This window comes from Eretmochelys imbricata, chromosome 2 (assembly GCF_965152235.1).
Source record: "Eretmochelys imbricata isolate rEreImb1 chromosome 2, rEreImb1.hap1, whole genome shotgun sequence".
NCBI classification, from domain to species: Eukaryota; Metazoa; Chordata; order Testudines; family Cheloniidae; genus Eretmochelys; species Eretmochelys imbricata.
This window is the reverse complement of record NC_135573.1, coordinates 229,527,160-229,541,158: the sequence shown is the minus strand read 5'-3', so window position 1 is coordinate 229,541,158 and position 13,999 is coordinate 229,527,160. Positions and strand designations below refer to the sequence as shown.

Sequence of the window (13,999 nt, the reverse complement as noted above, 5' to 3'; positions counted from 1 at the left end):
TAGAAGCTAGCAACAGTTAGTTTGCATTGTATTTCACTTCTTGTAAAAAGAAAAGGAGGACTTGTGGCACCTTAGAGACAAACAAATTTATTTGAGCATAAGCTTTTGTGAGTGGACTGCATCCGATGAAGTGAGCTGTAGCTCACGAAAGCTCATGCTCAAATAAATTTGTTAGTCTCTAAGGTACCAGTAGCTCACGAAAGCTTATGCTCAAGTAAATTTGTTAGTCTCTAAGGTGCCACAAGTCCTCCTTTTCTTTTTGTGGATACAGACTAACGCGGCTGCTACTCAAACTTCTTGTAAAGAAGCTGAGGACTTATCCACACTTGGAAATATACCAAGATAAATGTTCCAGAGTACTTATTTCAGTACATTTCCAGGTGCAAACAAGCCCTGACCCTTGCTGGATGTTACCTTCAGAGCCTGACAAGGTGGTGCAGATATATGGTATGACAGTGCACACTTTACAATGTTTCAGAAGCAGATTGTGAGAAGTGTCTGGGTGTGCTGCACTGCATTACCCATTTCTGAAATAGTAAATATGTTTCTTACATATCTCCACAGAAACTTTCTTTCACTTTCACCCTCGATGACAACAAGATCTCCAGAATTCTTCTTGCAGTACTCTTGGGCTTTTTCCATAGGCAAAGTTTCATGGCTGAAATAGTATGCCTTGTCCTCATATATAATCCATCCATCTTCACTGACTTTATATGTATATTCTGCAAGATAAATAATGAAGACACATGTACAGTATTTCTACAACAGGTTAGAATCATTACATGGTAACATTTTTCTGGTAACAGGAAATACAAAACCTACCAAATGTGGTACTTGGTTCAGGTTTTAATGTTGCTCCTGTAAAATAAAATAAAATCAAATCTGAATGTGTTTTATATCTCATGCATGTTCTGTCCATGACATTTATTATTACAGTAATTATCATTTTAATGTGGAATAAGAAAATAAACCCCAGCATTATTTAATACATTTTCCATGTATTGACATACAATTCATAAGAACATATGACAATGTTTAATATTCGACAAAATATCATTTTAGGCCCAATCAATGGTTAAGCTTAAAGAACATATTCATGTCCTCAAAGTAGGATTTCAGATATTGATAATACGAAGTATAGACCATAAGCTACTTTAAAATGTGTGTCCTAAAACATGTTTCAGGTGATGAAATCCATGACTCCTATTTAGAGTGAAGCGGTGTCTTCCATTTAGAGTGAAATGAATAAAGTGTTTTGATGTCCTCAAGCACACACTAGGTTTCAATATCTTTTCACTGAAATACTTTCCATCAAATCTGGAAGTTGCAACAGCTAACAGATGTTAGCATTCAGAATCCTCCCAGCCCCTTCAGAGAGCCAAGAGTTTTTCATTAAATTGGCACTATCAGCTGGGTGACCCTGCTATGTTGTGGTCTCTTCATCAGGCCAAGAAGAGCGAGTGAAGTCATGGTCATAGTCATAATGGAAGGGAGCCTTTTGATCATCTGTATGTCTAAATTTAATTCAGAGGTTTGAATTACCACCTCCCACTTTGTACCCACTGTGTTACATTGCTCTGTTTGCATGTAGCCTTATGAACAGTCCATGAAACTGACTCAACTGTTTGTGTTTAATATTCTAAATTAAAGAAGGAAGTCATCCTACCTTTTTTTATTTGGCAAATCCAGTCACCCAAAGTTTCACAGAACATATCGTTCCACTGCATGGCAGTGTATCCATTGAACATTCCACATTTTTCATTTCCGTCATAATTATTGGGTTCTCCGTCTGCCCAGTTTTCATAGTTTACCTTTGGTAGAAACACAACTCTGTGACTATTTTCCTTTCAAAGAAGAACAATGGTTGTGCTCTGCAAGGGCAGAGGGACCCAGTTTCATTTCAGCCCTTAAATCTCGCACCCATGGGGACAGTCAAGGCTGGGACTATTAGGGAAACAGCATACTCTGTCCTTGCCAGGTGAAGGAGGAACACCCTGTGACTCTTCCAGCTCTGCCTAGCCCCTATCAACAAAGATACCAGCCATGACATGGGCTATAAAGATGGAGCAACGTGGGGCAATGGCCTAGTTTTGCTACTGTTGGGATGGGGGAGAGGGTTGTCTCTTTGGATGATTCAACACAAGATTAACATTGGGTGGTATAGTTCCAGTTTAGGTTTTGCTGATTCCAGGCTATTAAATAGGCGAAAGGTAACAAAAGCTTAGTTGGACCCGTGATATACAATGATTTATAACAGTAAGTAAAAGATTAAGACAAAGAGACTTGTACAAACTGTTTTGTTTAAACAAACAGAACCAATTAGGGAGTCTCCAGTCTTTTGACAATGTTACAAAAATTGTTTTAGTAACAAATTCAGATGTTGCTAGGATGAAATAAAGCATCCATGAGTGGAGCCAATGTGTTTTGATTGGTTAATTTTGATGGAATGAGGTTGCCATGACTTTTGGGCATTGCCTTTTTACCATCTTTGTTGGCACCTTTCCTCTTATATGCAGGGATCACCATAGCTAGACAGTCATCTCCAGACTAGACTACTCAAATGTACTCTCTTTAGGGCTACCATGAAAGGTACTCAGAACATAAGATTGGCCATACTGGGTCAGATCAATGGTCCATAGAGCCCAGTGTCCTGTCTTCTGACAATGGCCAGTACCAGACACTTCAGAGGGAATGAACAGAGCAAGGCAGTTATTGAGTGATTCATCCCCTGTTGTTCAGTCCCAATTTCTAGCAGTTGGAGGAGGTTTAGGGATACCAGATCATGGGTTTGCATCCCTGACCATCTTGGCTAATAGCCATTAACGAACCTATCCTCCAAAGCACTTTGAGCTCAGTATCCCCTTTCTGGGTTTGATACTACTCAGTACATGGAAAACTAGGCTGTTCACAGAAGTCCTTCCAGGAGCCATTAGCAATCCAGACAAACAACTTAAAAACTGAGGCAATCCTGGGATGTCTCAGAAAGTATCCAGCCAAGCCCAGCTCTGAAAACAGTTCAGCCACAGTTCCCAGCATACACTGGGGACTTTGGTGCAGTGATTTTCGGCCTTTTGCCTGTAACAGTCTCTCTTTGCTGGAGCTGTGACATATCTGTTCCATTGTCACCACAAGAGCCAGGGTGCAAACATCATGGCCACATTCCATCTGTTTGTACAGCCTCTAGCACTTCTTCAGTATAAACATTCAACAATATTAATAGTAAGGGTTGGAAGAGTGACAGGAAAGTTAATACATAGAATGGAGTGGGGAGGAAGCTGAGGCCTGCACCCTGGGGGAGCAGTGCCACACCCCAGGAGGACCTTTCAGCAAAGCAGGGAGAATGAGAGAAGCTAGAGGTGAAAAAACCTTGTTATTCCGGCATTCTATCACATCCTCCCCTGGGCCTAGTGCAGGATTGTTCCCTATTGAGTATTTTCAAGTGCTTTGTCATCTGGCTGAAAGCATCCCAAGCAATAGGGCTCCTGCCCCTTCCCAAATGTGACCTCTTCAGTGAGGCAAAATCTTGTACTTTGTACTAGACACTCCTTGGCCACATCTGCAAACTAAGACACTGAATATTCTCTATAAGGCCCCAAATATTAGACATCAACTATTGCAAAGAATCCAAGTTCTGCATCTGCTCCAGCTGGTAGGGTTGGAAATCTCTTCATGGCCCTGGCAAAGTTTTAGATTTTCCAAAGCAGTAAGAAATCTTTCAGTGCTTATGCAAAGAAAATAATGCTTGAAGTAAGCTGTTTAAAGCTACTAAATTATGCAGCTACAATTGTGATGATCACTGATCAACTGCCACTGTAAAAAATCCTGCAATAGTGAGTAACAGATATATTGCCTCATGTAAATGCTGTTATGGGATCAAACAGGGTAGCTTAACGTGGAAGGAGGGCAGAAGCAGAAATAGGTTGAGTAAAGACTGCATAAAAACAATAGGATAAATTCAGAAAGCCAACTCTGGTACAAAACAATGAATTACTCACTGGAGAGCCATCACTCCAAGTAAACCCTCCGTCAGGATCAAAGGCACTCAGACCCATCCAATATGATTTATGGACATGAGCTCTTTCCCTAAAATATTATATATAAATATAGATAGAGAGGATGGTATATAAATCAAAGCATGCATATCATTATACACAAAACATTTTAGGACTTGCAGCATGTCTATAAGTTTGAATGTTTCCTATTCAATATCTCTAATATGCACTAAAGACATAAGAAATATTTTGCTTCCCTAACACGATAATTTAATTACTTACTTAATTTCCAGCATCCCGAGCAAAATATACTGGGACTGCACATGGCAGTAGCTCGAGTCATACAATGCTTTGCAGGAAAGGCCCCAACTGCTGAGTTACCACCTACAATGATGCAGTGGTAAATGCAAATTAATGCCATAGTCCTGCAAAGAACGTAAGCATGTGAGTATGGGACTACTCACGTTCACGTGCTTAAAGTTAAGCATGTGCTTTAATGCTATGCCAGATCAGAGCCTTAAATTACATGCACTCATACAAGGCTTGGCATGGTCTATGCCTAAATATTTTTCTTAGTCTCTCTATTGGTTTTTTGCCTTTATTAACTAAGAAAAGATCCTTGTGGAATATGAACTACTCTTTTATTTAAAAATGGTTCATCCACTTATTTAATTATAGACAGGCCCAAAATATAAACTTTAACTCATTGAGCTAGATCTGATTGAAATTTTTCTAATGAAAAATATTTTGTGTGGATAAATGGCCCTGTTTCAAAATAAATTTTTTTTCCAAAACTTTTCATTTATTCAACAAAATCAGAAAAAACAAACCAAGAAAAATATCCCATTCATTCTACCTTCCTCCAGATCTCTGTGTTTCCTTCCCCCTTCCCTTTTTCCAGTGGCAAAAAAATTAAAAAGTTGGGAAGAGGAGAAAAAATTATTGGAAAGAAAAAAGAGAAGCGGGGAGGAGAGGGCAGGAAAACCAAAGCCAAAAAAACTGAGAAAATGAATTTTTTTCTAAAATGAACATTTTGAAACCATTTTTTTTATAATTTTCATGAAAAAAATTGAATAAATGAAAAATTGTTCCAAACCTGTGGAATGTAAAGGGATTTGAAATGTTTACTCTCATTCTTTTTCTTGTTGTTGTTCATTTTGGATCATCTCTACACTGCATCTATTTCCTACAGATCACTGTCACATTCCTCCATGTCTTTCAGACATTTCATCCTGGATGACTCATCATCTGCATAAGCTCAACATGGGTAAAAATGCAGAGTTCCAAATTTTCAGCAGTACCCAAGAATGCCACTCTAGTTGATTATGCCATCCTCCTCCCTGTAAGCAGGGCCACAATCTGAATGTCATCTTTGACACCTTCCTTTTTTCCTCCCCCAACATCCAAGCCACAACAAAGCCTATTGCTTCCCGCAGAATTTCATTTAAAAATCCCTTCCTATCTATCATAATGGTGAACTCTAGATCCAGGTCCTAATTACAGCTCACTATTGCAACCTTTTCCTCGCCAGTTGTTTTGATACCCACTTTGTTCCTCTCCACTCACAATGCTCTGCCAAAATCATCTCTTCCACTGCTACCTCTGTGAAGCCATCAACTCCTAGCTCCCCACAGATCTGTACAGCAAGTCTAACCAATTTTCCTCACTTTCAAGAGCCTACATCACTTAGCCCCAGAGAGTACATCTGAGTCTGCCTTTTTGGCACTCCCCTATACCTTCTGCCCTGACACATGGAAACACCTCTCAATGCCTGTTTGCATAGCCACCCCCTCTCCTCTTTCAAATCCCTTCAAAAACCTTATGTCTGCAATCTCACATGCATAGAAAATTAGTATGAAAATCTGAGAATAAAAATGAGAAAAAAGTCAGAACCACAAAGATGTACAGATGGCTAAACTGAGTAACTGCATGATTTTACTAAAACGCTTTCACCCTTTACTTATCACCCTCACTCACAGTATCATATCTAAAGTCTAGACTGTAAGATCTCCAAAGGCAGGGGCCCTGTCTTTTGCTGTCACCTCCCTACCATATTCTTGAGTATGGTTAATAAATAATAAACAATAATAATAAAAATGTATGTCTGTTGTTCGGATATATTGCTGTACTATCTTCAGTTAACTCTGGACCAACTTTTAGAAACTCCCAAATGACACTCAGAAATCCGCACAGATCAGAAAGCTGATGCCCAATTTTGTTTAATATGAATTTCAAATGCTGCCAAAGCCCACCCCCACTCTTTTTAATGCAACACAAATGTTTATATTTGAATAAGAACCATGATAGAGACATATAGATTTTCAGCTGAAATGACCTCTTTCGGAAAGGATATTTTGTGTTATTTTCATGGAATACATTTCAAGTGAAGGAATAAGGGCAATGCAGATACTCACAAGCCATTTATTATATTTTGCTCTTCTTCACTATGGATAGTGGCCAGATCTCCTCCTATAGCTCTACAAAAATCTCGAGCCTCAATCCATGTTTTCATATGTTTTCGTCCATTCTGAAAATGCTACAGAGAATTGTACAATTAAATACTGTGCTGGGCATCATAGAAATTAAGAAAAAACATCTGTTGTGGTCCATCTTAGTCTCCCTGTCTAACACTGCCTACATTCATCCATTGCCTTGTGACTGCTGCCAAAGCGTTGGTCTATGCCTGGTCATCTCTTGAAATTGGTTACTGCAACCTCATCCAGTCTTCCTTCTCTGAGTCTCTAAGAATCCCTACTGTAGTTTCAATTGACTATGGTGCTCTTCCTCACTTTCTGTCCTAAACCACTGGGAAATGCTTGGTATCCTTGAGGATAAAAGGAGCTATGTAAATGCAAGTTGCTGTTGGGTCAACTGAAGCCAAGTGTTTCTTCAAATTTATCTGCTTTATGCAGTTATAAGAAAGCATGAGTACTTTGTGTTCAGGAGTTTAACACCTACTTTGAAGCATGAGCTACTGTGGGCACTTGAATGCCATCCATCTGGGCATGAGGGGGCAGGAGTTGTTGTTGGAACAGGAGGAGGGGTCACTCCCTCAACCAATTGTTTGCAGAGAAACATTGATTTCTCTTCACAGTTCACAACATCCCATAATCCAGCTGTAGTTCCAGTTCTCATGGCAACACAGCCTGGCTCCCTTCCTTCATGACACACAAAAGAAAACAAAACTAATTAAAAGAGTCTTATTTGAATTAACTTAATGATCTCTTCCCAAAGTATGTACTTATTATTCTATTTTTTTTTAAATGTATCAAGTGGCGGCTATAAATTTTGCTGCAGAGTCAAAATCACTCAATGTTACGTGTTCCATATGCATACACCCACCAGCAACTATGGTGTGATTTAAATAAATACGAAAATTAATAAATAGTCGTGACTTTGATCATGAGACTTAATGAAGAAGTTATATAGAATTTCATTAACAAATATAGAAGCTGGATTGAGCCAACTTCAAATCCCCAAGTAACAAATGAGTTAAGGAAAACTAATGTCCATCAAAAGCAGCATTTCCATATAGCGTATTAGGAAGGTATTTCTAGCATATCCAGTCTGATGTATTTATTTTTAGTACAAATGAAATCATTTCAATAATGTAATTTTTTAGTTTTATGCTGGCAGACCTTCAGAAATGTTCTCTAATTTTGAGACCCTCACTTTTTAGATGTCTAGAAAGACACCATGTGACACCTTGTGCCCGATTTCCAGAGGTGCTGTCCCCACACTGACAACTGGGCAAAGTTTTTCAGAAGAAATAGTTTATTTGCTGAAAAAAGTATTTTCGGTCGACCTGAAACAATTCACAAATGTAACATGAATTCACTGAATAGTTCTGGCCAAAACCCTTTTTTTAAGCTAAATCCACACAGATATTTAGGCATATTCACAAAATAGCCAGTGGAGAAGGTGGTGGTGGTGCTCCACTTATAACTTTTAGCCCCATGGTGAGTGCACTTATCTGGGATGTGGGAGCCCCAGATTCAAATCCCTTTTCTGGAGCAGGGATTTGAATCCCAGTCCCCACTGAGTGCCCTAACCATCAGTTCATGCACTATTCTGGGATGGGTTTCTCTCTGTCTCTCCCACTGAAGTAGTTATAATTTGTATAAATAATTAAATAGTCAGCTGAGTTACTTCTTAGACCATGGATCAGTGTTCAGTTGCCATGTTGATGGCACTGGTCATGCCAAAGCACTTAACAAGGAGGACATCCAAACCATGGAATACCTAATGAATTGCTTCTCTATGATCCATCTATGGAGGGATAGCCTTGATTCATTCCATGGCAGCGGAATGACAAACTTGAGTAACAAACGTGGACATTGACCTTTAATGTTACTTTCAAGTTGCCATATGAAAGTAGAAGATTAAATAGTAATTGAAGTAGGGACTTAAACTTGAGTCTCTACCCTCCCAGGGGAGTGCTCTAACAACCATGCTGTAAAGTCATTCTCACTCTTTACCTCTGACCCAGGAACAGATTCAACAGGAGAGACTGTGAAAGCCCCTTCCAAGAACAGCCTACAGCTTGGTGGTTAGAGCACTCACCTAGAATGGAGAAGACCTGGATTTAAATCCCTGCTCCAGAGTAGGGTTTTGAACTTGATTTCCCGCATCCCAGGTGACTGCCCTAACCAGTGGCTTTTGGGTGGGGAGAGGTCGCACCAGCTCCTCCTCTAGCTCTTTTGTGAACCTAGCCCTTTAAAAATGCCCAGAAACAAAATGTTTTGGGTTAAATGAAACATGTACTTTGTCGATTTTCCAAAAATTCAGATTCAGTTCTACCCAAACTGATCTTTTTTTGGAACTGCCAGAGAACCAACAAAACATGCACCCCACAGCATGGCAGTGCATACCAGGCATTCCTGAATTCCAGTGAGTAAACAGAACTGCTTCACCATCAGCCCACTTGAAAGTCCCTTGTTCCCCAACATCTGAAAGAGCGATCCAGAAATATTTCATGGGATTGAACCCAATCAGGACAGTCAGAAAGGCTTGTTCATATCTGGGAAGGAGAATAATAAGTGTCAAATCAATTTTAAACCAAGATTTTATCATACTTTTTTTTTTCATGAAAACAGTCATAATGCAAATGTTGGCAATATTATAATGGCATATTAATTTATATCCTAAACAAATGCTGATACTTTCATAATCTACAATAATTCCTTTCTTCTTTTGTACTATATAATAAAGAGAATTAAGCTGCAATACTTGGGTTGATTTGCAGATTTTATTTATTCAGCATATAAACAAACAAACAATGCACAACAGGGTAGTTTTAACTGTAGTGTGTTGTGGTTTGTCTTTGTTTCTTGCATGTTACAAGCAGTTCCTCAGCTAAAGCCTAATACTTTTCAAAGGTAACATTTTATGTCATAGAATAGCTGCCCCAGGTGGTATTCAAGAACCATGGTCTCCATTTTATGTCACAGGACTGAGACTCTTTTCTAAGTTAATGTGGCATCAAGCATGTCACAGTACCACTCTAGTACATAAAATGCTGTGATACCAAGGTGATGGGTGTTGTATGCATCCCTTATATGGACAGATACAGTGTCCCCAACTCCTGCAATTTTATCATGAGTCGTGAGATAAGCCCCAGCTTCTGGAGTCATTATGTTATGAGAGAATTTCAGCTTTTATTAAATAGAATAATAAAAAAGGTTCTAGCCCTCCAGATAAAAGATTGAAAATTTAAACCTCAAAGACTCAAAAACTGGAAGACAAATAAATAGTACCCAAAATGTATTATTTTTCAGATTTTACTTTTTAAGCCAATCTTATGATTTTGGTGGGCCTGACTGCTGACCTTTTACTTTTGGGGGTTGGCAGTACTGCAGATAGGTAGTAACAGGAGCTTGACTATCTTTTACTTTTTTGTTAAAACAAGGACTGATAGTACAATTGCCTTCTGATGTTCCTTGTGATACTGCTTGGTGCAATCTTGTTCAACTCCACAATGCGATTGCCAGTCAATGAATGACACCTGACATGCATCAGTCATTACTGACTACAAGTTTGGAACCTCCTTCCTGTCTTCCATCCTGCTCACACATTTGAAAGCAAAGGCAGTCTTTTTCATACCTGTCTTTCACAGTGACTAGGTAACCTTTGTTTCCTTCACAGATTTTCTTTGCTTCTGAGAATGTCGCAGATGTCTGTCCGACTGAGTAACAGTAAAAACCATGTCTTATCCAGCCCTGTTAACATAAACAGCAGACATGCACACGAGCTATTGTCAGATTGTGAAATGACATAGCACACAATAACTGTCCACTACACTTCTAAAAAATTATATTAAAGTTGTACCCAACCGTGAAGTTAAACTAAGGAACAATGAAAGAAAAAAATAATGTGATAATCAAACAGTGGTAGGGGCCACAAATGCCTTGACTGGACGTATGTAGGGACTGCAACTCCAGTAGCTGGAGTAGAATCCATGGTGGTGTTTGTGTGACTGTCGCACATTTTGCCTAGGGGTTGGCGGGAATACATGCCCACAACCTCTGCACAGTTCTCATACAAAGCCTGTTAAATATGACTTTTTGTTTGGGATCACCTCTGGAGCCCTTCTTAAAAATTGGTGTCACATTAGCTTTCCTCCAGTCATTTGGTACAGAAGCCGATTTAAATTATAGGTTACATACCACAGTTAGTAGTTCTGTAAGTTCCCTCAAAACTCTCGGGTGAATGCCATCTGTTCCTGGTCACTTATTACTGTTTAATTTATCAATATGTTTCAAAACATCTGAGACACCCTAGCACCCCAATATTCACCACTGTCATGTAATTAGGATATGTTTTGCACAAAGTATGCCTTGTGAGGTATCACTCTAAGAGTCTTGATCTGCAAGACATTCATATCTTGTTGGATTGTGTGTGCTATTGTCGTATGTGCAATTATGAAATTTGGCTATGTCTGTGTTACAGAAACATGTTGTGAGGTTGAAAACACCCACAAGCAGCCTTTCAGGGGCAACAGTAAAAAGGCCAAACAATGTTAATGGCTCATTGAGGAAATACACACAGGCACCAGGATTACCCCAGGAACTGTGTACAATAGAAATCTCTCATAGATAGCACTACATAATGGGAACTGTTTGACCCAGATCACAGAAAAAAAGCTTTTCAGCAAGTGGGAAGAAGATCAGAAAGGGGGAAAATGACATCCTGGGGGTACCTCACTCTCCCTACAACAACACACCTGGAAACACCTGACGAATAAAGACTGAACAGGGGGGAAGTGATGGTCCCAGGCTAAGGGACTGCTAACCTCTGTATGAAAACCTGGGAAAGCCAAGCTGCAAAGCCAAGGTAGATTGTGCCTTTGGAATCTGCCAGCCTGTTTATCACTCAGGGTGAGAATCTGCTAATTCATATCCTACCTATCTAGCGTGTTAAGTTCAGATTGCAGTTTTGTTTATTTACTAAGTAATCTGCTTTGATCTCTTTGTTATCACTTATAATCACTTAAAATCCATGTTTTGTAGTTAATAAACTTATTTTATGTTTTAATCCAAACCAGTGTGCATTTGACTAAGGTGTCTGGAGAAAATCTCTGCTTGGTTACCACAAGTGTGCATTGTTCTCTTCACATTGAGGGAGAGGAGGACTGGGTATTAAACCCATATACTGGTCAGATTTGACCAGGGCAGGATGGTTCTGCTCTGGCGTCCCAGGCTGGGAAGTTGGTGATTAGAGAGCCTGCATGTAAATGCAGCTGGGTGTATCCCTACCCATATGAATGCTGATGACAGTGCAAGCTGGGAGGGCTTTGCAACTTGTCACAGCAGCACAGTGTAGAGGGAGCCCAGGCCAGTGGGTCAGAGGGCTCAGTGGTACTCCAGTGCCAGGTGGCAGCCCGGGGAGGGGGAGACCATCACAACCTCCTTTAATGACACCTCATGGCCTTCAGAGCTGTGCAAGTCCCAGAAAGACATTGATGTTGGCTGCAGGCTGACTTCTAGGAAAATTATTGTTGCTGTGCATTTGGATGATGCAAAATCTTTCAGTGGAACAATAATTAAGTGATATATAGCAGATGACTCATGAATAACCAAAACTGCATAGGTCTGCTCAATTCAGAGAAGAGAGAATAAAGACAAAAGGAGGCACAAGTAACTGAAAAAGATATTCCGAGCAGGTTTTGCTTAAATGAGGGAGCAATTTTTTCCCAGTGGTCTGAAAATCATCAATGTGCATAAATTAACAATTTGCTAGGGTAAGAACAACAAGCTTTGTCAAAAGCAGTTATCGTAGATTGCCCCCTAAAAGGCAACATAATTTTAAAAGGAGTGAAGCCAATAAGTCAAATGATCTTCATGTCTTGCCATATATATATATTTTGTACTTACTTTCTGGCAGCCTGGGACAATGATCTCAACTTCCTCAGATTCTTCTGCCAAAGGTTTCATTTTACAGATGTAACCAAGTTTCTTTTCACAAACATCATCTGCCCAATAGCCATCCTGAACATGGCAAAGAAAAGAAAGGAATGTCAGTGAAGAAGAAGGATTAGGTCTTTAGAACATTCCTTATTCCTTTTTTCTAGGGTTTTCCTTAAAAAGATTCAGAGGAAATAAGAACCAGACTGAACATTCACCTGTCTCCAGGCAGAACCCAGACCACCTTTAAGCTTTGGTTTGGGTCATTTCAACTCCCATTCCACATGACTACAATTCTCTTTTTCCTTACCGTGACCCATCAATAAAGGTCCTCCCTTTAACTTTGAAATTCCATTGGAGACTCTGCTGCTCTGTCCAAAAGTTCATTAGCTTATTAGTGCTGGGTGCATATCCTCAGCGTGCACAGAGTTTAAATGGCATTTATGAAGGCTTCAGTGACTGCTGAGCAAGTCAACATTTTATTCTATTCTCATAATGCAGTATCTGAGCACTTTGCAGAAGTGCATTACATGACATGACTAGTCTCTGCCATGACATGTATGAGTCTTTCTCTCCTTTTATCTCCTTGAAGAAAAACTATGAAATATTTTCAAAAAATATTTCTTTAATTTCTGCTCTGCTCTGCGTCTTTATTATCAAAGGTAAGTCAAAGAAGTGTGCCTTGCACGCAGAACAGAATGTGGTAAAATCTGAAGCAGTTCTTAGTTCCTGAGGGAGTTTTTTCTGGGGTGGCCTATGACTGAAAGGACACTATAATACCCCATGCTAGCCCACAGCATGACACATTCCTGACAATAAGAACACTCATCCAAGAGAGAGATGGGAGCTTTTGCAAGGACAAGTTAGGATCTAGTAGAAGAGTATGGAGAAGAATGTCCCCAATGTACACACACATTATGTTTTTCTGGATTTATGGGACCTACTGGCCTGGGTCTTGTAGATTTTTTCTTAGCAAATATAATAAAGGTAAACTAGGCTTATGGGCTGCACCAACCAAGAAAAGGGGTGTGTGGCAGTTCGAAAACCTCACAATGGGTCAAACTGAGTTTTTGAGAAAAAAATCTTAGTTTTTTCTTTAAAAACTGCAAAGCAAAGATGGGGAAAACAAAGTAAAGTGAAAATATAAGAGATTTAATAGGAATGTAGTCGTCCTCTCTCCACCGTACCCATGATGAGGGGCTGTAAACTGAGCACAAACCATGTGGTGCCTTTCCTCGTTAGGTTTCAGAGTAGCAGCCGTGTTAGTCTGTATTCGCAAAAAGAAAAGGAGTACTAGTGGCACCATAAATTGGTTAGTCTCTAAGGTGCCACAAGTACTCCTTTTCTTTTTCCTGGTTAGGAGGCTCCAGCTACATGGGCTTCCAAAGTTGTAATTTATTTTTCAGAAAAGCACAATAGATGTGCAAGATATTTTATAGACAAGTAAGAAAGTCCCTGCACCAAGAGTCTTACCATCAAGAAGATCCCACATTTTGTGAGTGGATGCTCAGTGCTCTTTAATCGACTTCCCTAGAGCAGACAAAGCCTTAGCCTAAGGTTTAGCATGACCCATCATGTTAAACCTTACTTGTACCCATGTATTGC

At 39.6% G+C, this 13,999-nt stretch overlaps 1 protein-coding gene across 1 annotated transcript in view; it reads right to left on the bottom strand.

Moving 5' to 3' along the window:
- The window catches only part of LOC144260724 (macrophage mannose receptor 1-like), a 55,315-nt gene that overhangs the window by 27,483 nt on the left and 13,833 nt on the right, over positions 1–13,999 (bottom strand). The window contains exons 9-17 of the mRNA XM_077809436.1: positions 12,365–12,478; positions 10,095–10,210; positions 8,864–9,012; positions 6,951–7,150; positions 6,407–6,528; positions 3,996–4,083; positions 1,667–1,811; positions 823–858; positions 553–722 (exon numbers count right to left, since the gene is read on the bottom strand). Of these exons, the coding sequence (XP_077665562.1) occupies positions 553–722; positions 823–858; positions 1,667–1,811; positions 3,996–4,083; positions 6,407–6,528; positions 6,951–7,150; positions 8,864–9,012; positions 10,095–10,210; positions 12,365–12,478 (1,140 nt within the window). The remainder of the gene's footprint in view (positions 1–552; positions 723–822; positions 859–1,666; positions 1,812–3,995; positions 4,084–6,406; positions 6,529–6,950; positions 7,151–8,863; positions 9,013–10,094; positions 10,211–12,364; positions 12,479–13,999) is intronic.